Genomic DNA, 24,474 nt, shown 5'->3' with positions numbered 1-24,474 from the left:
GGCAAGGATGCACAGGAGGCCGAGGCCGCCCAGAGTGCGGCACCTGCTGCGGGGAGCACCGGCTTCAGGGGGCACCAGCTGCAGGGAGCACCGGCTTCAGGGGGCACCAGCTGCAGGGAGCAGGCGAGGCCAGGCCCCCAGCGGGAGCTCGGCCAGGGCAGCCAGCCGGGGCCCAGGCCCAGGCCGCAGGTGACCTGACCAAGCAGGGGAGCAGCCTTACCCGCTCTCTCATCAGGAGAAGGCTTCCCGGTGGGAGGACCACAGAGGGGAGGCCCGGTGGGAGCCGGCAGAGCCTTGAACGGGGATCGGGGCTGGCAGCAGGCCAGGAAGGAATGAGGCGCATTGGAGTGCACTCTGGGGGGGCAGCTGTGGGGGGGGAGGAGGGGAGAGGCTTCGAGGGCGCCGTGGGGAACTTGGGGCGGAGGGGCTGGTGGAGACACGGTGTTCTGCCTGTCCTCCTGTGCTCAGACGCAGCCGAGTCGTCCTCGCGAAGACGTCGAATGGGTGGTCGGAGCCGGGAATCTGGAGCGCGAAGCATAGGCTGGGTCACAGAGATGAATTGGGGAGCCGGTGGAGGAGAGGCGGGGCTTAGGAGCGTGGGGGGAAGGGAGGAGCGGACAGGGAGGGAGGACCGCGGCCTTCGTGATGTCACTCTTTTATTTTTAATAGCTCATTCTGAAACCATTCACACGTCCAGAAATATCGCCAGGCAGAACAAGGGACTTCCGTGTTCTCCTCATCCCGATTCCCCCGTGTGCTGTGTCGCGCCCTCTGGGGTGTGTGCGTGTGTGACCCTTACACCACCATCCGGGCCGCACACCCGTTACCTTTCACCCGCTCTTCCCACAACGCCCCTGTCCTCCACACTTAGCGTCCTGTCTCCCCGGATTCCTTCATTCTGGACCAGTTCCTTGCTCTTTCCCTGCGCCTCCTGCCCCCCGCTGTCCCCAAGTGCTACCGGGCCGCGCCCCCACGTTTCCGCGACCAGCCCCATTGACGCTGGACGCCTGCTCTTCAGCGCCCCCATCAGGAGGCACAGGATACTGACCCAGCCCACGGCTGGTGCCTCCACCTTAATTCACCCTTTTCCTTCCCTATGTAACTGACGAGGATTTTTCTGGGGATGTAGTCTGAGTTTACACCAACATCCTGCTCCCCATCAGACATCCCCCCAGCCACAAGCCGTCGCACCCGGTGGCAACTCCTGCCGGGTCAGCCTCCTCTCCAGTGGTTACCGGGCGGTATTCTCTATTCCTGCCGGCCCTTGTCTGTGTATAAGTTAGCGTTCTCCCGTAAGAAAGAGCTTTGCTTCCCCCCTCATTTATATATCTGTCTGCGTGTCCGCGTGGCTGTGTATTTATGTCAGTGCGGACTTAGACATTCTTCTTTTACCCAAGGGGTTGTAATCCATTCCTAACATTATTTAGCTCAGTGCTCGGATCATCCCCATTGTAGCCAGTAGGTGCCCCGTCAGACTGGCTCCCACGTCCTTGGGACGTGCCCCATGCCTCTGTCACTCACTGAGGATTCTCTGGCACAAAACCTGGACTTCCCCTGCCCCTTTGGAATCGGTCAGGGCCCCTGGACCCCTAAAGGAGGAGGAGGATATGGAAAAGCCAAAGGTGGGGTACTCATTGCTTCTAGGCCCTCCCACGGGACGGAACTAGGAAGCATAGGTTTCTATCTATGTGCAAATACACACGTACATTAGCACATGTATACATTTACATAGATACAGATGTATACACCAGAGTGCAGGTGTGTGCACGTGTGTGTGTGTGCATGTGCGCGTGTGTGTTTTATAAAACCATGAGTTCACACCCGTTCAATTGAACCTCCAGTTCAGTTTCCCAGGGTTCTTTCTAACCTTCTCTCTCTCTAAATGTCTTCTCCAGAGAAACATTCACTCCCTTTCTCATTTGCTCAGTCAGTTTGCTTACTCACTGGTTTGCTTGTTTGCTCAATGCAGCCAACCACACTGCTCTCCCTTCAGCCCCCCATCCCTGGACGACCCTCAGCCACCGGACCTTCCTGCCCCTGCCTCTGTCACCCCCCCACGCCCTCTGCACCACCCCGTATCTCCTCAGATGGCAACCCCCCCACGTGAGGAAGGAAAGGGGAGGGGAGGAGAGCTGGGTTTGGATGAGGGATGCCCAGGAAGCAGTTGGTACGCAGGCCGAGGGGTCAGGGCTGGAGGGCAGGACAAGGAGGAAGGGTCTGCCCAGGACCCTGAGCGGAGCAGCCACGATGGGGCACGAGACCAGGGTCAGGCCTCCAGGGCCTTCACAGATGGTTGCCGCCTTGCTCCTTCTCTCCTGAGATGGGTCTGGGCTCCTCCGGGCCCTTTGAGCCCCAGGGACGAGGGATGCACCCTGTCTGGTAGGACAGAGCCCGAGAGACCACCCGGCCACCACTCCCACCTCTGCCACCAGCGATCTCTCCACTCTGCCTTTGCAGTGGCCTGCGGGCCTGGCACCCACTTCAGCGGAGAGCCGGGCCAGTGTGTGCCGTGCGCCCCGGGGACCTACCAGGACGGGGACGGCCAACTCAGCTGCACGCCATGCCCCAGCAGCGACGGGCTCGGCCTAGCTGGTGCCCGCAACGTGTCCGAATGTGGAGGCGAGTGCGGGCCCCCCCAGGAGGGAGGGGTTGGGATGGGGTGGGGATGCTGGGAGTACCTCCTGTCTCCACTGAGGTCCCCAAAGCAAAGGCCTGGTACCTTGTGACAGTCTGTAAAGCTCTTTGCCGTTCGCAGAGCCCGGTATGACTTCCACGCCGCTGCCCTCACAAAGGACGCCGCAGACCCGTAGCGTCTGTGTGCCGGCGAGCACGGGCTGTACTTAGCGCACTTGAAAGTTGCAGCGTGCGGTTCAGAAAGGATTTGACAGTTTACAAATACTCGGTCACTTACAGGTCAAGTTACCGTCGCAGAGGCACATAGCGCTTCACGGTTGACAAAACACATTACGTTGTGCGGAGAACTGCCTCATCGTCGAAATGCTTTACGGGGCGCCCCATATACTCGGCAAGAACTGTACTCTATAAAGAACTTTACAGTTTGCCCTGTAGATGGTTTGGAAAGCCCTTTTTTGATTTACCAAGCACAGTTTGGTTTACAAAGAGCTTTTCCACTTACACCTCACATGACCACATCTGTGAAATGGGCTCATACCCCCCACCCATCAGCCTCCCTTCCCAGGCCATCGTGGGGACCACCCAAGAGAACAGGTGGGGAAAGGTGTGCCCACGAGGGTGGATGAGTGAGATCCTTAGGACAGCGGAGACCACAGCCAGCCTTCTCTGGGGTACAGGAGAGATCAGAGCCCAGCCCTGAGTCTCTGCGGGCTGGCCGACTGTGCCCTCTAGGAGTATGGCCTCTGCTCTTGGCAGGAAGGTGACTGTTTGAGAGCAGAGAGTAGCCACTGGTAGGAACAGGGATTTCAGGGTCTGGGCTGAGAGGGCCCCCCACCCACCCCTCACTCAGTGCTGGAGCGCCCTCTACATCCGACTTCCCGCTGGATGTCCCCTCCCCTCCCGTTGTCCCAGCGGGGCCCTCAGGGACCTCACGAGCCCCCTCCCTCTGCTCGGCCCGGCCCTGCAGACAGACAAGGTGCGCCAGCCTGGAGCCCCCGTTCCTCTCGCGAGGGCACAGTGTGGTCCTTCCCCTGGGGGAAGCCCCTCTGATGGAAGTGACCTCCTCCAACTTCGCATATCCCAGCTCAGCAGCAAGGCCACCTGCCCTTTAACCCGCAGCCCTTCTTGCCAGTGGGAAGGGTCAAGCCAGGCCGGCCAAGGTCCCAGAGCACCTGAGCCACTGGCAACGTCCAAACTGGGGCCAGGTCCCTCCCACCACCTCCTTAGTGCCCTTCCCCAGGGCAGGGGAGAGCTGAGAGCAGGGTCGGGACCCAGGCGCCCCCTCCGGCCAGCCTGAGCCGTGACCTCTGACTTCCAGGTCAGTGCTCCCCAGGCTTCTTCTCCCCGGATGGCTTCAGGCCCTGCCAAGCCTGCCCGGTGGGCACGTACCAGCCAGAGCCTGGGCGCACGGGCTGCTTCCCCTGCGGAGGAGGGATACTTACCAAGCACGAGGGCACAGCCTCCTTCCAAGACTGCGAGGCCAGAGGTGAGGCGGGCTGGGCTGCTGGGGGACGTTTGCCCTCCACCCCTCTCATTTCCTGGGTGGCAGACCTCCAAGGGCAGCGGAGGAGCCGGGAGCTGTCAGGCAGCGGACGTTGGTGACCGTCACCGTGCCGCACGCTAGGACAGGGACGCAGGGCCCAACACAAGCCTGCCCGAGGGTCTCAGATGGGAGGGGCAGGAGGCACAGTGGCTGTAGACGGAGCCTTGAGCCTGGCTAGAAGGAAGGTTGGGGGAGGTGAAGAAATGCGGGGGCAGCAGGGACAGTGGGGCGAGGTCGGGCATCTCAGCTCACCTGGGCCGTGGGGACCCTGCAGTCCAGCCACACCTTCCCCTCCACGTCACCACGTGTCCCTGATGAGCCCGCCTCCCCGTCCACACGCTCCGGCCCACCAAGGCCTTTGGGACAACTCTGCCCGCTCACTGACCCCCGTGTTCTTGGGAATGGACAGACTGCTCTGAAGCCTCCCTTCTGGAAGGAAAAGTCGTAACTCTCTAGCCCCACCCCCCCTCCAGTTCCTGCCAGGACTTCTCTTCCTTACTGGGAACCTTGTAGCAAAAGCGTGTGGACTCTATTTCTCTCGCGCGCCCTCTCCTGAACCCCCCTAGTCAGTCTGTTGCCCCGCTGCCCCCCGGTCACCGCTCCCCTCAAGGCCAGAGCCAAGTCCACTCCCAGCCCACACCTCCCACGTGCCGGTGGCCCCAGCACGCCTCAGCCTCACCCACCCCCCGCCCGGTCGTGCTCGGGGTCCCCGGCCTGGGCACTCACTCCCAGTCTGTGCGCAGCCCCTGCCAGCTCCTCTGACCGATGACTTCTCGCCACCCCACTGGCACCCCTGAGCCAGGCCCCTGCCGCCTGTCCTGCCACCCCTCCCCCCAGAGCGGCCGCCGGGAACATGCCAGGGCCCCGGGTGCCCTCACTCAGAGCAAAGCCTAGTGTGACCCCTGGGCCCGGGAGCTCGTCCCCGTGGCCTCTGACCTCCCCCCCGGCCACACCCGGCAGCCGTGCCGCCCACCCCGGGCCCGCGCTTTGCCGCCTCCTCCCCGCAGAGAGCCTCCCGGCCAGCTGCGCACGACTCGAGTCTCCACTCAAAATCCCTGCACCTCTGGAGCCACCCCACGCCCGGCCTCACAGCGTCTCGTGTCCCATTTGCTGCCCCCGAACACACGCACGGCTGCGGGCAGGGTCGGGACCGGGCGCACGTGGCGGGGGGTCCCTGGGTGGTGGAGGAGGGCCTCGAACTCTGTGCCGAGACAGGCCTCGAGGGCAGGAGGCCCTGGCGAGAACGCGCCCTGCCCTTGCCCACCGGCGTCCCCGCCCCACAGTGCACTGCTCCCCCGGCCACCACTACAACACCACCACCCACCGGTGCATCCGCTGCCCCGTGGGCACCTACCAGCCCGAGTTCGGCCAGAACCACTGCATCACCTGCCCGGGCAACACCAGCACCGACTTCGACGGCTCCACCAACGTCACGCACTGCAAAAGTAGGTGCCGCTCTTGCCACGGCCGGGGCGCTGGGAAGGCTGGGGGGCGTTGCCGGGGGCAGGGTGGCTGCTCACCTCGCGTGGTGCCCGCGGGCCGGCGGAGGACTCCTCCCTGCTCCGGCACGTATACCTGCCCCGCGTGACACCCGCCCACCAGGGCAGCCTGCGCCCCTGTGCCCGGCCGGGCCCTGCCCCGGGCTCCGGGCCTGTGGAGGGAAAAGCCAGGCCCCGTGCGGGGCAGCCGCGGAGGCCCAGGCTGTGCCGCCCTGAAGGCACGCACGGCCGGACCGGCAGGCGGACACAGAGCGGATGACCTCGGACCCGGGAAGGACACGCTCCGTGCGTGTGGCTGCAGCGACCAGCACACGGCCTTCTTGTGTCCAAGAGGAGCTCGGTTTAGCCAAAGGACATCAGTGCCGCGGGCAGCACGAGACAATTTGGGAAGCAGATACGCCGCTCCCTCACTTAGCAAGTCATTTGGGCCCGACAGGACGCTACCTTTAGTTCAGATACCTTTTAATTCATTTCTCGGAGTCCTTGGGGACGGCTTTTCCAGTGTCGTACCCTTCTCCTAAGCGACTTCTAGCCAGTTAGCCCTTTGACACTGGGCTGCTGGCATGTTGAACAGCCTGAAGGCCCGCGAAGGGGACTTAATCCTAGAGGTGGAACCCTCTGTTCCCCGGGGCATCCCCACGGCTCGTGGCCTCCAGGGGCAGAAGAGCAGGGACAGTGGGCGAGCTCCACAGAAGCAGGGTTTTATTTTTTTTTAAGTTTATTTATTTTGAGAGAGAGAGAGAGAGAGAGAGCACCAGCAGGATAGGAGCGGAAAGAGGGAATCCCGAGCAGACTCAGCACTGTCAGCACAGAGCCCGATGTGGGCTCAAACCCCCGAACCGTGAGATCGCGACCTGAGCTGAAATCAAGAGTCGGACGCTCAATCGACTGAGCCATGCAGGCGCCCCAAGACAGGGTTTCAGATGTCCTCATGAGTTAAAGCGGAGAAACCGAATAGGAGGGGAAGCTTCTGGAAGATAAGTGTAAAGATGAAATGCTTCCCAGCAATTTTGAGTCTTATAAATGAAAACGTGTAAGAAAATGCTGTATATTTAATATTTCCACTCAGGGGCGCCTGGGTGGCTCAGTCGGTTAAGCGTCCAGCTTTGGCTCAGGTCGTGATCTCACGGTTCGTGGGTTCGAGCCCCGCGTCGGGCTCAGTGCCGACGGCTCGGAGCCTGAAGCCTCCATCAAATTCTGTGTCTCCTCCTCTCTCTCTGCCCCTCCCCTGCTCATGCTCTGTCTCGCTCTGTCTCTTGATAATAAATAAATGTAAAAAAAAAAAAATTTTTTTTTTTAAATACTTCCCCTCAGTTCTCTTTGCGGAACTAAGGTGGCCTCCTTTGTCAGGTTGAGGCTAGAAACTATTCGGCTCACCGAGCCGTCACTTTTGGCCTCTTCGGGGTTACACGGCTTGGCTAAAAAGGAAAACAAGGGGAAGCTTGTCTCTTTCTCCTCACCGTGCTGCCTGCCTGTCCCCTGAGCCGTCCTGCTCGGCCGGGAGGGTGACCACACTCGGCGCCTAGCGGTGCACGGGGTGTGGAGTGAGTGGGCGAAGTGGGGTTCAGGGAGCGGGGCCCCCCACAGGGAGAGACCCCGTGAGAAGCGCATCTGGAGGCCCGGCTGGTGGGGAGGCCGGGTGGAGGCCGGGCCTCTGGGGCACCCGTGCAGCCGGCCTGAGCAGGCCCTCGCGCCCCGGTGCCCACAGACCAGCACTGTGGCGGTGAGCTCGGCGACTACACGGGCTACATCGAGTCCCCCAACTACCCCGGCGACTACCCGGCCAACACGGAGTGCGTCTGGCACATCTCCCCGCCCCCCAAGCGCAGGATCCTGATCGTGGTCCCCGAGATCTTCCTGCCCGTCGAGGACGAGTGCGGGGACGTCCTGGTCATGAGGAAGAGCGGTAGGTGCAGGTGGTGGCAGGGCAGCGAGGGGCCGCCCAGGGTCACCCGCGGGCGGGCTTTCGGCGCCCCTCTGTCTGCCTCAAGCCCTGCCCCGAGGGTGGCGAGCGTGGGGCGCACCCTGAGCGGGAGCCGGGCCCGGCCGGGTCCGGTCCCCACGCTGACCGCCAGCCAGTCTCCCCCCAGGTGTCCCGCCACCCCACCTAGGGTGAGGCCCCGGGAGCGACCCCTGCTCCGCCCGCCTCCCGCTCCCTCGGGGACTCGCAAGCGAAGGGCCAGCCTGTGCACACGCAGGACACCCCAGGGTCAGACAGCCTGAACCTTCCCCTCTGTGAGTCACCGCGTCCCGCCCCGTCACCCCCGTCAGGGGCTCGTAGAGGGACTTCAGGCCACGGGCAGCAGGCCGGCTCTAGCAGTGGGCGCGGTGGGTGAGGACGAGAAAGGCGGGGAAGCACCGGCGTCCCCCCCAGGAACCAGGTGAAGTCCCTTGCAGCAGGTGCCTAGGCCAGGGCGCCTGACTGCTGTTGGAGGGCCGTGGGGACCACGGGGAGCAAGCTCCCGTCAGAACGTTACGGAAGGAAGAGGTGGACGCAGGCAGGCACAAGACACACCTGCCCGCTTGGGGCTGGAATGTCTCTGAGGCACAGGGAGACTGAGGGGTTTCTGTCCACTCTGTTCCCCTTGTCCTGCTTGTTACCACGTGTGTGCATCGCCCACTCAGTGTAGCCGAGAGGCCAGAAAGGGCATGGTGCCTGCCCGGGATCCCACAGCCGGTCCGAGCCCAGCCCGCGACCGTCCCCCCCCCCCCACCCACTCTGTCACCTGCCCGCAGGGTTGGACTCTAGGGGGTCAGCCTCTCCCGCCTGCAGGGCACCTCAGGTAGGCTCCCCAGGGAGCAGTGAAGAGTTGGGGGACCCTTTGGCCAGCCCCACGCATCCCAGGGTCAGCAGGTTCACTCCTGTTCATCTGTTCACAGGGAGAGGGGACTTCCCAAATGTGACCCTCCACCGCGGCCCTGGTTCGTGCTGGGTACAGGCATGAGCCCTGTCCTGGGGGAGCGTCCCTCCCTCCAGAGGGAGACAGTGACAACCCAGCAGAGAGGGGCCGTGACAGAGGGTTCACCAGAGCAGCGCAGGAACACGGCAGGCAGTCAGGAAGGCTTCCTGGACGGGGAGACACAAACCTGTCTCCGCAGGATGAGTGGGAACTGGGGTTGAGGGTGAGGACAGGCACTTGAGGCAGAGGGAACGAGGGTGGAGATCAGAGCCGGACTGTTCGGGGGACTGGATGTGGGGCCCGGGTGGCCGACCGGTGGGGGGGGACACGCGGCCCAAAGCAGGAGGACAGGGGCCAGGTGCAGAGCTGTGGCTCAGCGAGCCACTCAGGTCCTGGGCTCTGCCCCCAGCCTCACCCACGTCCATCACCACCTACGAGACCTGCCAGACCTACGAGAGGCCCATCGCCTTCACCTCCCGCTCCCGGAAGCTCTGGATCCAGTTCAAGTCCAACGAAGGCAACAGCGGCAGAGGGTTCCAAGTGCCCTACGTCACCTACGACGGTACGTGTGGCTGCGCCGTGCGCCCAGCCCGGGCCGGCCCCGCCGACACAGAGATGACAGGCACACGGGGGCAGGGGTGGTGCAGACGAGGGAGCCTTTAGTGGCGTCTGTGGGCTTCAGCGTGAGGTGCCGCCCAGGCAGGGTTCTGAGGGTTGAGTAGGAGTTTCCCACTAGCCAAAGCTCGAGGAAAACAGTTTGGGTGGAGGGTACGGAGGTTCGGAGGCAGGACTGCTCTGGCCGAGGGCTGAAGCCTGAAAGTGGGTCGGGGCAGAGGCCAGAGGTGAGGGGGGAGGGCAGGCAGGGTCTGGAGCCTTCACCGCCCTTCCTTCCCCGCCGGCGGGCTTCGCAGAGGACTACCAGCAATTAATCGAAGACATCGTTCGCGACGGACGGCTCTACGCCTCGGAGAATCACCAGGAAATTTTAAAAGTGAGTGAGCTTCTTTATGGGAAAGGATCCGTGTGATCCCAGGATAGTGGCCTGTGATGACCCAGGGCCACCCCTGCCCCCAGGGCCCGCCCCCACCCCCGGAGACGTGAGCGGGGGAGGGTGGTGACAAGAGAGGAGGAGGGCGTGGGGGGGGGGGGCCTGGGGGCGGGGCCTGGCTCCAGTGCGTCTGTCCCTGCAGACCTGGAGGTCCGAGGCCGGCTCCCCGGTGGGTGTCTGGCCCAGGACCTGGTGACTGGTCTTTGGGCAGCTTCCTGAGCCCCTGCTGGCCTCACTTTCCCCGCCTGTGAAATGAGCTGAAAGTCGGTAGAATCCACTGCCGCCCTCGGGACCGCCTGGCTCCTCATCTTGCTCAGGGCTTGGGAAGCAGAGCCACCTTGTCGTCGAGGGGGGCTGTGGCCGTCACGCAGCGGGCAGTGGCCAGGCCGGACCCAGGGATTTGCTCGGGCTCTGGGGGTCCGGCCCCAGCCCAGCCTGTAGGCAGACAGCTCTCCCAGCCCGGGAGCTGAGGTGGACGGGACAAGAGCAGGACCAGGCCAGTCCCCCCGCCCCCGCTGACCACTATTCTAGCTGTCACTTACCCACCCGGTGGCCCCAGGCAACCCCTCTAAGAAACGGGTGGCTTGCAGAGTTCAGGTCTTCCAGCCCCGGGCCTGGCACACCCCTGCACATAGTAGGTGGTTTGTAGGCAGAGGGATTTGCCCCTGATGCTGCTGCAACCGGGGTGAGGCCTAGACGTTTTGGAGCCTGTTTAGTTCCTTCTGTTTAGTAGGAACCAGAAGGTCACGCTGGCCTTTCCATCAGTCCATCCTGACTCTCCTCCTCACCCCTTCCCTGCCACCCCGGGCCCTCTGCCCTCAGCTCTAACCCTGCAGCCAAGAGCATCTCTCCAGAGCTAGAAGCGTTTCCATTACGTAGGACAAAACCTGGACCGGCAAGGCCACCACCTGCCTCCAGCGGTTCTCAGGCCTCCACGCTCCCTCCACTCCCTCGCCAGGGCCTCTCGAGAACGTTCTTCCCCAGCCGCTCTCCTCAGTGAACGTCCCACTGTCCTGCCCTCAGCTTAGGCGCCCCCCCTCTGGGCAGGTCACAGACTCCTAGAGCCCCACGCAGCCCTCCTTGTTGGCGCCTGCCTCAGTCAACTCCCTCCCTCTCAGTGGAGGAGCCGCAGGGGGTCCTGTCCCAGCACCTGGCCCTGCTCCTGGAAAACAGGAAGAGCTCTGTGTTTCCCAAGGGCAAGGATGTGTGAGTGCCTGTGTGAGAGGGAGGGAGGGAGGGAGAGAGAGAGAGAGAGCGCATGAGCGGGCACCAGGACAGAGCCGACCCTGGGCGGCAAATGTGGCCCAAGTCTCATTGTGACAGCGAGTCCTGGTGCAGGCGGCTTCTGGCCCGCGCTTCCTGCTCAGATCCGCACGGGCCCGCCCTGAGCGCCGAGGCTCACCCTCCTCCAGTGAAGGGGCTGGTGTGTACACGGAGCTGAGCTCTCAGACCCCGGACTGTGGGCCTCAAAAGCCAGGGCCTCAGCTGCACGTCTTATTTTGGTTTGTTTGTTTTTTTAAATTTTTTTTAACGTCTATTTATTTTTTAAAAGAGAGAGAGACAGAGGCGTGAGCGCAGGAGGGGCAGAGAGAGACAGGGAGACAGAGTCCAAAGCAGGCTCCAGGCTCTAAGCTGTCAGGACAGAGCCCGACGCGGGGCTCGAACTCACGAACCGCAAGATCATGACCTGAGCCGAAGTCGGACGCTCAACCGACTGAGCCACCCGGGCGTCCCTACCTGGGTTTGGTTTTGCAGAACCCGTTTGAAATAAAATATTTTGCATTGCCAAGTCCAAACCAGTAAACCCTTAAATCAAAAAGCAATTCGTGGCAAAGAGAGTCTGTGGGATCCTGAAACCCACCGAGCAGTGTAGACTCTTCCTCCTTCCCCCGTCCTCACGGACACCCCACCCCAGACATTGGAGAAGCGAGCGGCGGGGGCCCCCGGCCCCCCACTCGGCCTCACCGCCCGCCTCGCCGTGTCTTGCAGGACAAAAAGCTCATCAAGGCCCTGTTCGACGTGCTGGCACACCCCCAGAACTATTTCAAGTACACAGCCCAGGAGTCCAAGGAGATGTTCCCACGGTCCTTCATCAAGCTGCTGCGCTCCAAAGTGTCCCGATTCCTGCGGCCCTACAAATAATGCCCGTGGAGCCGCCCAGCTTGGGGACGGCCCGGTACCCAGACGGGGAGGGGAGAGTGCCTTCCCTCCACGGCGGAAGCCAAAAGGCGGCTCCACACGCCTCCGCGCCGCCTCGGGAAGTCACCGGGGCGCCTGCCCTTCGGAAACACTGACCGGCCCGTGGGGGTGAGACCGCGTCCAAGCAGAGACCCCAGCCCACCGCACCCCTCGGATCGCCCCGTTGGGAAAACACTGCTCGAGGCGGCCTTTCTCCCTCCCCCCCCCCCCCTCCGCCGGCTCGATTCCAGGACAGTGCCCTCTCCTGAGCGGCCAGGACGCTCTGTGCCACCACGCGGCCGGGTCCTGGGCAGAGTGCACGTTTCGGGGGTCACGGGTGGCCTCACCCGACGCCTCAAGAGAGAGGGGAGTGTGGCTGCCTCTGTCTCCAGGCAGGCTCTGAGAGGTCTAATCGGAGACAGGAAGCCAGGCTGTGGAAGGAGGGGTGCGGGAAGGCATCTGGGAAGCTCTGATAAGCCAGTGTCTACACCTGCAAGGCATCCACACCCCGACTCCTCCGGCCTCGGGCCCAGGACGCAGCGCCGTGTGGCGGGGCTCTAAGGATTCTGTGATGGGACAGAAAAGAGCTGCTGGTGGAGGAAACTGTAGATTTGTGCTTTTCCTTGATAGAGCATCTAATTAAGTCCTATATATATATAAATATAAAGATAAATATATATATACTTCTATTTGTGGGTACTTTAGGAAAATGCTCTTTAGTAACTATAAATACGAATTGCAACCCATCTCTTCCCCCACGAGCTGTCGCCGGCATCCCCGAGTGACTCACCCCTCCCCAGGAGCGTGCTGCCCCTGTGTCTGTGGGCCAGGAGCCTCCGGGAAGGGGAGAAGGTAGGAGGGAGCCTACAGGAAGGGGAGACGGCAGGCTGCTTCTGGACCCACCTGGAGTGCGGATTCTTTGGGAACTGGGCCCCGAGGCTTTGCTGGAGTGTTGCCTTCAGATGGAATGTGGTAGAAGACGGTTTCCCCTTGCCCCCTCTCCTGTGGGTACAGGGGCCCAGCAGTAAACGCAGCAAGGGGCGTGTGGCTGGCCCTGAGGCGTGACCTTGGCATCCATACTGTGGCCGCGTGCCATAGGGAAGTGAGCCCTTTCCCACGGGAGCATGGGCCGTGCCACCACGCGACGCCTCCGAGGGCAGGAGCCCACCCCTCCGTCCCACCCGTCCGGGGAGGGCAGGTGGCCAGTGTCGGGAGGCCTGGCCCCGAGAGCAGCCTTCCTTCCGCCGCGACACGCCGCGTCCCTCGTAGAGTCCGTCCTTAAAGAAGAAAAGTCCGGAGTCTGACCAGGGTGCACGGTACGCCCCTCAGCCGGGAAGCCAGAAAAGCCCCCCAACGCGCTGAGTCCTTGCCCGCTGGCTGCCGCTGTGGGACACGCATAGGAAGTGGTCTGTATGTTTAGGGTTAACAAACACTCACAATTCCAAGACACACGGGAGAGTCTGAAAGCTGAACTCCAGTCACCCATCCCAAGTGCCTCTAGACGCCTCCTCCTGCCCCCACACGCCAGGGAGCGTGGCGCGGATGGCGAAGCCCGAGGGCAGGCGAGCGGGGTCTGGGGGCCGATGACAAGGCAGGCCACACGATGGGCTCCGAGCTCAGGGGCCAGCCACCGCCTCCGCCTACATCAGCAACGGTGAGTCCCCAGCTCGAGCGGCACTCCCTCCAGCGCCGGCTACGCCCAAGTCCACCTTGGGGTGGGAGGGGGCTGCATCTGGCGGCCAGGTCAGTGTCCGTCGGGAGCCCCCCTGGGCCAGCACCGCCCTCCCCCGGTCACGGTCCTCTCCAGAAAGAGGCCCGCCCTCCCTCCCAAGCCGTTGCTCAGGCCCAGAAATCAGACGGGTGTCGTCCAGAATGGGCCTCCGGCCACAACCTCCCCAGAGGGGGGGGCGGGGAGCATTTTCTTAATGCTCTCAAAACAGAGAGGACCTCTCTCCGACTCCTGCTGCTGCCCCGCTCGGTGGCTTCTGGCAGTTGCCACCTGCAAACCCCACGAGTCCACCAGCCCTTCCAGTGGGAGGCCACCCACGTTCCGCGGCATTCCCCACCGCTGTGGTCAGACCTGCCCGGCGTCCCCCCGACACGGCAGGACGGATGCGGGGCCCCTAGCCCTTCACATGGACAGGGTCGCCGGCAACCCCAGTTGGCCAGCTGCCTACCGTTCAGCCCTCCCGCCCCAATCCAAGTGCCCCCCCACACACACACCATCAGGGGGACTAGACGTCCGGGCATGGGGTCAGCCCTCAGCCCCACACTGGGAAACTTGAGGGTCCCACCTGTTAAAGCCAGAGCCATCCCCGGTCCGCAGAGCCTGATGGTCCTGGGAGAGCTCCCCGGGCAACAAAGCATGCGTGTCCGTGCGTCCGTGTTCCGGAAGCTGGCGGCAGATTGGTGCCGAAGTGCTGGCAGAGAGAGAGAGGAAGGACCGAGCCCAGGTGGGGCGGGTGCCCCGCGTGAGTCCTGAAGAACGGAAGCCAAGGACGAGGGTGCGGGAGTCCCGGGCTGCCCGAGGGAGACTGGAGACGTGCAGGGGCTGAGCCAGAAGGAGCGCCCCACTCGCGGATGGGACATCGGCCTCGAGCAGCCCCCACCGCAGCCCCATCCCAGCCACCGCCGCCCCTCGCCCGGCAAGGACCCTCGGCGTCTGGCCAGTCGATAAACCCCAAGGAAAAGAGCTAAGGAACAAGCTTCTGGAAACAAAAGCTTGCCCAGCTGGCCAGGACTGAAAGCAGCTGCCAAGGCCTGGGGCCTGGCATTGGGGTGACTAGGGAAGCGCCCCAAGGTGCCCCTGCAGCGGGTGACCGGCGGACGGCGGTCAGGTGGGACCCAGGAGCGGCGGACCTGAGGAAGCCCCTTTGCCCCGCACCTCTGGCGTCTCCTGGCTCTCTGCTTCTGAGGAGACACACCAAGGAAAGGAAGAGAACCTGCCCCGAGGTTCAGGGGCCGGCTGGGCCCTCAGCGAGTGAACGCTGGGGTCACCTCGTCTGCCTCCCCGAATCAGGCAGCCCTCTTGCCTGAGCCAGAGCCTTGCAGCTGTGGCCTTGTGCCGGCCTCCCTCCTCCCCTTAGTCTCAGACTCTGCCCCTCGCCCCCACTGGTGGCATTTGCCAGTGGTGGTGACCTTGCTCGGGCTCCCCAGGGTCAGCCTTTGCCAGCCCCTCCTCACCTCTGTGGTGACAGAGTCCAGGAGGCCGTGGGGCCCGAGATGGTGGCCTCAGACAGCTTTCCCTCCTGCCATCCGTTGGTTTGGGACACGTAGGTAAACTGCGACCCGGGCCAAAAAGTCACCAGAGAGCAATGGCCCCAAGAGGCCGATTCTGAAAGCCCGAAGAGAACCTCTTGCCTCCAGCCTGTGTCCTACCCGAACCCTCACTCTCCCAGGGACGCGGCCAACATCACCCATTTTCCACCAAAGAGGCCCCCAGCCTGCTGGAGCTGGAGTGCCTGCCTCTGTGACATCTTGGGGGTTGAATAATCATTCACTACCATCCCCAGCAGGAAAAGAAGATACTGAGCTAGGTTAAGTCGTTTAGCAAACGTTTGCTGCACAGCCGTGGGGCTGGCTGGCAGGATCCCCTGGAAAGTCCCTCTTGGTCACAGAGATAAAGGTGATTGAGGCTGGCCCGGGGGTGGCCAGACCTCGGCGTTCCTTCCGGAGAAGGCAGTCCCTCCCTCCAGCGCCTCCCGCTACCCTAGGTGGGGGGTGGAGAGTGTCGGCAGGAGGGCAGAGCAGAGCAGCGGTCACCCAGGGAGTCCCGAAGTCCGTGTCCCAAAGGAGAAGCTGTCGCCAGCCCGGCCTCACGACGTGGCCGCTCTTCTCCACCAGCAGAGAGAGATACAGAGGAGACCCTGGTCACCACGCACGGGACAGCGGGCTCCCCCCGCCGCAGCACCAGTGCCCCGCCCAGAACAGTCCATGCTCCAGAAGGGAGGGTCCTTTCTTGTTCCCCCGGGACTCAGCTTGTTTTTACCTCCTCTGCTACACGCCTGGAGATGTCAACCTGGTAAACCGTATCTGTATCGAAGCCCCTTTTCTTCACCAGATACACGTGGTGGCAGCTCAGCCCCTTCTGACCAGGGTGACGGTGCCAAGGTGACATCATTCAGGCCAGAGGCAGAAGGGCTGACATTGGAGAGACACCCCTCATCCACACACAGAGCCGACAGCTCGATCCGCCCATGGTGCCTCCCCTGTCCCCCGCCCCAATCCACCTGCAGGCGCCAGCCTTCCCCCACCCCGGCCCCCCACGCCCCGGGGTAAGTGCTGAGCACCTGCTGTATGCCAGGCACGGGGCCGGAGGCCGCATCATCCAGGCCGCCTTGCTTCTCGGAGAGGGCATCTCGGAGATGCCACAGGCAGGCCGCCCCTCCCCTCCCGGCCCCCTGCACACATGGCCCCCAGAGAGCAGGACCCCCGAAACTGTACCCCTCAAGTCTCAACGGGAGGCGCTGAAAGGCCTGAGCCCCCCCATGGCCCAGCGAGGCGGGCGGGCCTGACCCTAATCCCCTGCGGAGGCTGAGACTCTGGGAGGCCCAGGGACGCGCCCGAGGCGAATGGCTCATAACTGCTGGAAGGGAGAACCAAACCCAAGCCCCTCGAAACCCAAGGTCCGGAATGTCCGTGAAATGTTGCTAACGGTTGTGCAGCTCGGGAAGTGCAGCTGAGGCAGAGCTGGCGGTGGGGAGTTTGGGGGCAGGGATGGAGGGGAGGGAGGTGGAGGGCGGGGGCACATAGCGACCTTCCCTCCCTCTGGAGCTGAAAACTCAGAGGAAGACCGGCTTCCGCCCCCTCCCCCGCGTGGACAGGTCCCTTCCCCCACAGGGCAGGCTCGGCCGCAGCCGGGCGCTGGCGCGGAGTGGCCCCCAACCCCGGAGAGGTCCCCTTGCAGGTTCCGGCACACGAACATTAAAGAATGCGGGTGTCCCTCAAAAACAGCGTGCTGAAAAGTAGGGGCCAAAAAAGGAAAGCTCGCCGATGCCTCCCGAGTACTTTGTCGTGCGGTTCAGAGGCCCCGTAGATCCCCCGGGGAAGGTCTTAATCCGCCGAGATCAGAACCAGTCTGAGCAGACCCAGTCCGTCCCGGCTTGTGGAACAGGACCTCTGAACAGCCCCTGGGGGGCCCTGTTCCCCCCAGCCTCCGCTCTGGGTCCTGGGAAGGCCCAGGCAATCACTCTGCCTACAAGAGTGGCCAAATACCAACGCAACCGTGTTTTTTCCCTTTAGTTGCCCCCGGTAGTCAAGGTTTTGTTTTCTCCATCACGTTCATACGTATGCATGTAATTAACCATTTGTGGAAATCACTTTAATAATAAACAGGAAATGAACCTACATGCTGGTCCTTTCCCTCATTCATCAGAGGTCATCCAGAGGGGGAAGGAAGGGAACTGGAATCAGAAAAAAAAGTTTTTTTCCCAGACACTCCTTGGCTGTTGTTGGGGGCTAAGAGTGAAGGAGCTAAGGTAAGCTTCTGGAAGGCAAAGCAGTGGGTTTGAGATCTGCATGTTAAGAGCACCCGAAGTCAGGGAACTGACATGTTACTAAATGAGCGGCCAGGAGGTAAAATTTCTGTGTCTCGAATTCCACTGCCCCTCGTGACTCGCAGTGTGAAAAAGGAGATGTTCCTCTACACTGAGGCTTTTTTTTTTTTAACATTTATTCATTTTTGAGAGACAGAGAGACAAAGTTCAATTGGGGGAGGGGCAGAGAGAGGAGGAGACACAGAATCCGAAGCAGGCTCCAGGCTCCGAGCTGTCAGCACAGAGCCAGATGCGGGACTCGAACCCACAAACCACGAGATCATGACCTGAGCCAAATTCGGACACTTAACCCACTGAGCCACCCAGGCGTCCCTATGCTGCAGCTTTAATCTTGGAGTCACGGTCACTATGGGACCCCCAAAATTAGATGCACAATCGATGCTGTGTGTGCTCACATACACATGCATGTGTTTCTCTCGGAATATGACCCACGGCTTTCGTTAGCTTCTCAAAGAAATCCAGAACCCCAAAGAGACTGATAACCATTACTCTCTTCGATAATGTGGAGAATCGTCTGGCATCATGCACTCAAAGGGAGAAAAAACAATCTCATAAATGATACTAATATTCCAAATAAGTGACAGTAAACAGCAAGGTTGTTTTGCTTGTTTGGTCGGTTGCTTGGTTTTTTGTTTTGTTTTGTTTTGTTTTGTTGGTTTCACACAATAATTTAAAAGTCTAAGGAGATTTCTGGAATATACCCAAAAGAACTGAAAAGCAGGGTCTCAAAGATAAATTTGTATACCCATATTCACAGCAGCATGACTCACAATCGTCAACAGATAGAGGCAACCCAAGTCCCCATCAACAGGAACATCAGTGCTCCTTTAGGAACATGTTAGGATAAACCACACATGGTCCATCCATCGGAATAGGATTCAGCCTTAAAAAGGAGAGAAGCCCCGGGGCACTTGGGTGGCTCAGTTGGTCAAGCACCAGGCCCTCAGTTTCAGCTCAGGTCATGATCCCAGGGTCATGGGATCGGGCTTGTGAGTGTAGAGCCTGCTTGGGATTCTCTCTCTCTCTCTCTCTCTCTCTCTCTCTCTGCTCCACTCCCCAATTTGCACACGTGCACGCTCTCTAAAATATAAAAAAAGAAATAAAGAAAAAAGCAATAGGCATTTGGATTTGGTCTTTGTCCCAACTCATGGCATACACCTCCTAAAACCCTTAGAGCCCCCAGTGTGATGTCTTTTGCAGGCTAATGAAGGACTAGGGGCTGGGGTCCCTGGATGAGCTGGTCACTGGTCACTGGTCACTGGAAAGACTGTGTAGAGGGTTGGAACTTTGAGCTCCACCCCCTGACCTATGGCCAATGATTCAATCGGTTGTGGCTACGTAATGAAACCTCTATAGAACCCCCCCAAGAAGGAGGTTCAGAGAGCCTCCAGGTTGGCGGCCATGCAGAGGTGCCGTGAGGGTGGTACAACCCACACACCCATAGGCTTCCCCCATAGGCTGTGCCTTACCATCTCCTCCAGCTGGCTGTGCCTGAGCTGTATCCTTTATCCAAAGCCAGTGGTAGTAAGGAAAGCACCGTGAGCCATTCTAGCAAATTATCAAACCCCAGGAGGAAGTCATGGGAATGCCCTGAATTTATAGCAGCTTGGTCAGAAGCACGGGTGACCCCCTGGGACGTGGGTCCGGGGTGTCAGGTGGGGGCAGCCTTGGAGACTGAGCCCTTCACCTGTGGGGTCTGTGCTAGCTCCGGGTAGACCGTGTCAGAATCAAACTGAATTGGAGGCAGGTGGAGAATTGGTTGGTGGGGGGCAAAAAACACACACATTTGGTGTGAAAAATGTGAGTAAAAACAGTTCAAGTCTAAACAAAACAAAATACCACAATGTGGAGTGAAAAAAAGCTTCCCAAGTTAATAACACCATATCTTTAATCTCAAAAACAAGCAAAACCGAACCATATATTGCTTAAGTAAACATAACACGCACATGTGAGGAAGGAGTATTTTTTTTTAACGTTTATTTGTTTTTGAAAGACAGGGCACGAGTGGGGGAAAGGCAGAGAGAGGGAGGCACAGAATCTGAAGCGGGTTCCAGACTCCGAGCTGTCAGCACAGAGCCCGACGCGGGGCTCGAACCCAAGAACCCTGAGACCATGACCTGAGCTGCAGTCAGACGCTCAACCGATTGGGCCACCCAGGCGCCCCTGGAAGGAATAGTTTAAAGCACGGAAGTCACAAACATCCCTTCCAGAACAAGGATCTCCCTTCCAGGAGAAGGAAGGGAAAATCACGACGGAGAAAAAGCACCACACCCTTGTTGCTTGACAACTTCCGCAGGGTTTCCCTTCTCGCTTTATTTGTACTATTTTATGGGCAAACAAAGGGAAAGTGTGGGTTTGAACACATGTCCTTCGGAAGCTACCAGCCTGCAGTCTCCTTGCGGGCTCCCCGACCCCCCCCACTCCCCCCACCTCCTCACTCCCTCACCTCCCCACCCCCCACCCCAGCAGGGAAGCCAACCTCTGCCTCTTTGGTTGAGCAACAGGTGAAGTCCTTGTCTTGGGTTTAGGCTCCAGGGTGTATGAAAAACCCGTGTTCTACAAGGACCCTCAGCACAGCCCATGGCGGGAGAAGATTGCAGGGACCAAAGGTCACCCCGGGGCTTGCAATTTTCAGGATAGAAATTCCTTTTTCCTCTTCTTCCTTCTTCCTAGGGGCAAGGGGAACAGAGGTGAGATTAGGTGTCAAATTGCACATTCAGTGCCTCCCGAAAGGGGGTGCCACTTCGGATGCTACCCAAAGGATGAGTTGGAATTGAGGGGAGCGGAGGGCGAGGGCCCCCAGGCGGAAGGGGCAGAGCAACCCCGCCCCCCCCCAGCAGAGGCTGTGCGACCCACTGCAAGAGCTGGAGGGCGCCAGAGGCGCAGGACTCAAAGAGCGAGGGAGAAGGTGCTGCCAGGAGGTCCCATGAGGGGCTGGGCTTTTACTCCTGGGCACTGGGGAGCCACGCGAGGTTTCAAGTAGAGACCCGACGCCATCGGGTTTGCATCTGGGGAAGGGAAGGCAAAACAGGCCTGCCCTGTCAGAGGGACGGGTCAGCCACGTTCACAGGACGTGACCATGGTGCGAGAGAAACACAGACACGCAGGCTCCCTCTCCCAGTGGGAATGACCTCTGGGAGGATGCGGCCAGAGCTGCTACAACTATTCTATCACTACAAGGGGACAGCCCATCGGAGAGGAAAGCCAGTGCACAGAAGAGCAGAGCTGAGGGACAAGATAGGAAAACCGGATCCCAGCGATGCTTGTGTGCGCCTAGATCAAGCTGGACCTGAAGCCTGTCTGAACACCTGTGTGAAGTGTCATATGGCAGTTCTGGCTGGCATAACAAAACACCACAGACTGCGTAGCTCAAACGACAGAAATTTATCTTCTGGAGTCTGGGAGGTCCAAGATCAAGGGGTCAACCCGTCTGGTTCTTAGTAAGAGTCCTTTTCCTGGCTTCTCACTGTGTCCTCACTTGGCAGAGACGGCACTCTGATATCTATTCCTTTTCTTGTAAGGGCATCAGCCCTATCCCATCAGGACCCCACTCTTGCAACCTCATGTAACGTTTATCTTCTCACAGGCCCTTTCTCCAAATACAGTCAGAATTCAACATCTGAATTTGGGTAGACACAGTCAGGCCATAACATTGTATGGGCCAATAAATACTCTTTATCTTTGGGGGTTTTTTTTAATTTTTTTTAACGTTTATTCATTTTTGAGAGACAGAGAGACAGAGCACGAGCAGGGGAGGGGCAGAGAGAGAGGGAGACACAGAATGCAAAGCAGGCTCCAGGCTCCGAGCTGCCAGCACAGAGCCCGACGCCGGGGCTGAAACTCACGAGCTGTGAGATCATGACCTGAGCGGAAGTCAGACACTTAACTGACTGAGCCCCCCAGGCACCCCTAAATACCCTTTATCTTTAAGCCAGTTCGAGCTGGATTTACGGTCCCTTGGAGTGGATAACTCCAGACTGATACGGAGGGGAGGAAGATGTGGTGTCAGGGATGACAGGTGGGTTTTCAGCCAGTGCAACACAGAGTTGCTCATAATATAATTATTAGACGTATGACGTATGCTGGGGCGCCTGGGGGGCTCCGTCGGTTGAGCGTCCGACTTTGGCTCAGGTCACTATCTCGCGGTCCGTGAGTTCGATCCCCACATCGGGCTCTGTGCCGACAGCTCAGAGCCTGGAGCCTGCGTCGGAGTCTGTGTCTCCCTCTCTCTCTGGCCCTCCCCTGCTCGTGCCTGTGCTCTCTCTCCCAAAAATAAATCAACATCGAAGAAAAAGAAAAGAAGTAGGACATATGCTATCTACGTGGGCGTAAGGCCGTAGTGCATGGTCAAAAATATAGCATAGTTCTTATTCGTGATGATCAGGCCAGTGAAGTAGTTTCATTCTTACCCAGTTACAAATAACACTGTGATTCGCTAATATTCACAGTGAGGTCCTGCCATCCCTGCCTACCTGCCACCTGAGTTGTGACCTATTCTATAGCTCACAAGGTGCAGGAGGCCAGGGAAAGGACAGGGTCGGCATGCACGAGATGTGCGTGGGAAACCGAGGCTGAGAGGCTCTGCTCTGGATTGTGCAGAGAAGACTGAACACTCCTGCTTCGGCAGTTTGTCTGTCCCTTCTCGTATGGGATGCAGGGTTTTTGTTTATATTTTGTTTAGTAGTATTTTTTCTTTTTTTTTTTTAATTTTTTAATGTTTATTTATTTTTGAAGGAGAGAGAGAGAGAGAGAGAGAGAGAGCGTGAGCGAGGGAGGGGAAGAGAGAGAAGGAGACACAGAATCCGAAGCAGGCTCCAGGCTCTGAGCTGTCAGCACAGACAGGGGGCTCGTGGGGCTCAAACTCACAAGCCGTGAGATCATGACCTGAGCTGAAGTTCGGAGCTGAACCAACTGAGCCACCCAGGCGCCCCTAAGTAGTACTTTTTCTTATAGTGCAATAAATCTTTTCAGGAGCACGACACTTACAAAAGAGGAGTCCACATTTAATTTAAAATTAAGTCCTGAATCTCCATTTCTCAAAGTTGATTACGTCCTTTCTCTCCTTTTTTTTAAGAGTATTTATTCTGAGAGAGAGAGAGTGAGTGAGCAGGGAAGGGGCAGAGAGGGAGACAGGGAATCCCAAGCATGCTCCGCGCTGTCAGCACAGAGCCCGACGTCAAAGTTGGTTACGAAATAGAAACTTCCACAAAATATTGGGCAACTTTTACCCTCCACCATGGGGGTTGAAAAGATGTCACTAACCACGAGCCACGTCAGATAACTCAATTCCAATTCAGAAGCATCCCATCTACTTCGAAAGTTGGGAATTATTTTCGAAGACTGTGCCCCAAAAATGAATCAACACGTGCGGTCACAGAAGCAGGTTGACATGTCACTGCATAAATCATGACTTCATTTAGATCAAATGACTTTTTCTACATTAATTTCACTCATTGTTCCAATTCCAAGTTTTCTCATTCTCCTGTGGGAAGCAAAGCCATCACTCTAGATGCATTGGTCCCACTGGCTGAGGAATTACTCCACAGAGGATGCCGATGTAATATCAAAATCCTAAGATGGTTCCATTTTTTTTTTTTCCATCCAATTTATGGAATCAAAATGAAGCTTTTGGAAATTTATTCTGTCCAAAGTGACAAGGAGAACGAAGGCAAAAGAAATGCAGATGAAATTGAGTGGCCTTACAATTTGCAGCCCGTTCGTAACTATGTGACACAGGCAGAGAATGACATTCAAGGAACTCACAACGGTCTGAATGCCTTGCTAGAGACAAAAAACAATCTTAGCTTAACAACGGCCAGATCTCCAGGATCCTGTAAGTCTTCCTTAAAAAACATCTGAAAATCCTTTTGGGAACTTCATTTATCTCTATCCTCCCTTCTCCATACGATCAATCACTCTTCACAAGCCCAGCGCAGCTCTTTCTGCCTCCGGGTCCTGTCCCTGTGCTTTAATAAAACCACCTTTTTGCACCGAAACTGTCTCAAGAATTCCTTGACAGTTCTCTCTCCCTGCCCACGTCTCATCACAAAGTAAAAACCCAACATTACAGGGAATGCTACTCAGCTAAGTTCAGTAAAAAAGTTGAACACAGACTGCATTTCTTTTGCAATGATAATACCCATCTAGAGTGTGATGGGCACAGCAGAGAGGGACTAACGTTCCCACTAAATTAAGAACCCCCCACAGAGCAGAAACGTACTTGGAATCGGGTGTAATGATTTCATCCAAACAGGCTGTAAATTGGATTAGAAATCATAGTTGCCAAAATTGACAAATATTTTTTTTTTTCATAATTAGAATAACTGAACTACAAAATTTGTGTGACAAAGGTGATGGTAGGGGAGTACCTGGGGGGCTCAGTCCATTAAGCGACTGACTCCTGATTCCGGCTGAAGTCATGATCTCACGATGGTGAGATCAAACCCCCAGTAGTCAAGTTGTGCACTGGGTGTGCAGCCTGCTTAAGATTCTCTCTCTCCCTGTCCCTCCCCTGCTCATTCTCTCTCTCTCTCTCTCAAAAAAAAAAAAAAAAAAAAAAAAAAAAAAAAAAAAGGGCAATGGTAGATACAAAACTGTACTCGCACATGGGGGTAACGGTTTTCTCTGGGCCCCTCAACAAGGGCACTTGGGAAGCGTGGGTCTTGGTACACCACCGTTAAGTGTCCTAGTGACATTTAACGAGTCCTCGGAAATGGTGCATTTTACCCAAATTCGGTTTAAAACTTTTAATCAGAGTATTCGGCCACTGAAGGACCCCCCCCCCCGCCCCCCGCAAAAAACCCAAAAGTCCTGAAGCTTTGTAGCAAATTACGATTGCAAAATTGCAAACAAGATCATGAAACGTAGCCCTATAAAGCAACAGAAGAACTTGAAAACACAGAACGCTCAAAGAATGATTTTTGAAATTCTGTAATCGCACTTTGAAATACCTTTGAACTACCTCCACTTGTTTAAAAACAAAACACCCTCCCCTGCTCATACTCTGTCTCAAAAATAAATAAAAACATTAAAAAAAAATTTTTTTTTTTTTTTAAAGGGGCCCCTGGGTGGCTCAGTCGGTTAAGCGTCTGACTTCAGCTCAGGTCGTGATCTCACG

The 24,474-nt window shown here is 58.5% G+C and overlaps 1 protein-coding gene across 3 annotated transcripts in view; it reads left to right on the top strand.

Moving 5' to 3' along the window:
• SCUBE1 (signal peptide, CUB domain and EGF like domain containing 1) overlaps positions 1 to 17,150 on the top strand; it is a 134,792-nt gene extending 117,642 nt beyond the window's left edge. For all 3 annotated transcript variants that reach the window (XM_078449374.2, XM_078449372.2, XM_078449373.2), the window contains 7 exons: positions 2,458 to 2,619; positions 3,953 to 4,120; positions 5,461 to 5,622; positions 7,385 to 7,582; positions 8,986 to 9,138; positions 9,488 to 9,567; positions 11,614 to 17,150. In XM_078449374.2, coding sequence (XP_078305500.2) covers positions 2,458 to 2,619; positions 3,953 to 4,120; positions 5,461 to 5,622; positions 7,385 to 7,582; positions 8,986 to 9,138; positions 9,488 to 9,567; positions 11,614 to 11,766 — 1,076 coding nt within the window. In that variant the 3' untranslated portion in view covers positions 11,767 to 17,150. The remainder of the gene's footprint in view (positions 1 to 2,457; positions 2,620 to 3,952; positions 4,121 to 5,460; positions 5,623 to 7,384; positions 7,583 to 8,985; positions 9,139 to 9,487; positions 9,568 to 11,613) is intronic.
• Positions 17,151 to 24,474: the final 7,324 nt, after the last annotated feature.

This window comes from Panthera onca, chromosome B4 (assembly GCF_046562875.1).
Source record: "Panthera onca isolate mPanOnc1 chromosome B4, mPanOnc1 haplotype 2, whole genome shotgun sequence".
NCBI classification, from domain to species: domain Eukaryota; kingdom Metazoa; phylum Chordata; class Mammalia; order Carnivora; family Felidae; genus Panthera; species Panthera onca.
Note: the sequence above shows the minus strand (reverse complement) of the source record. Positions and strands in the feature narration are given on the sequence as shown.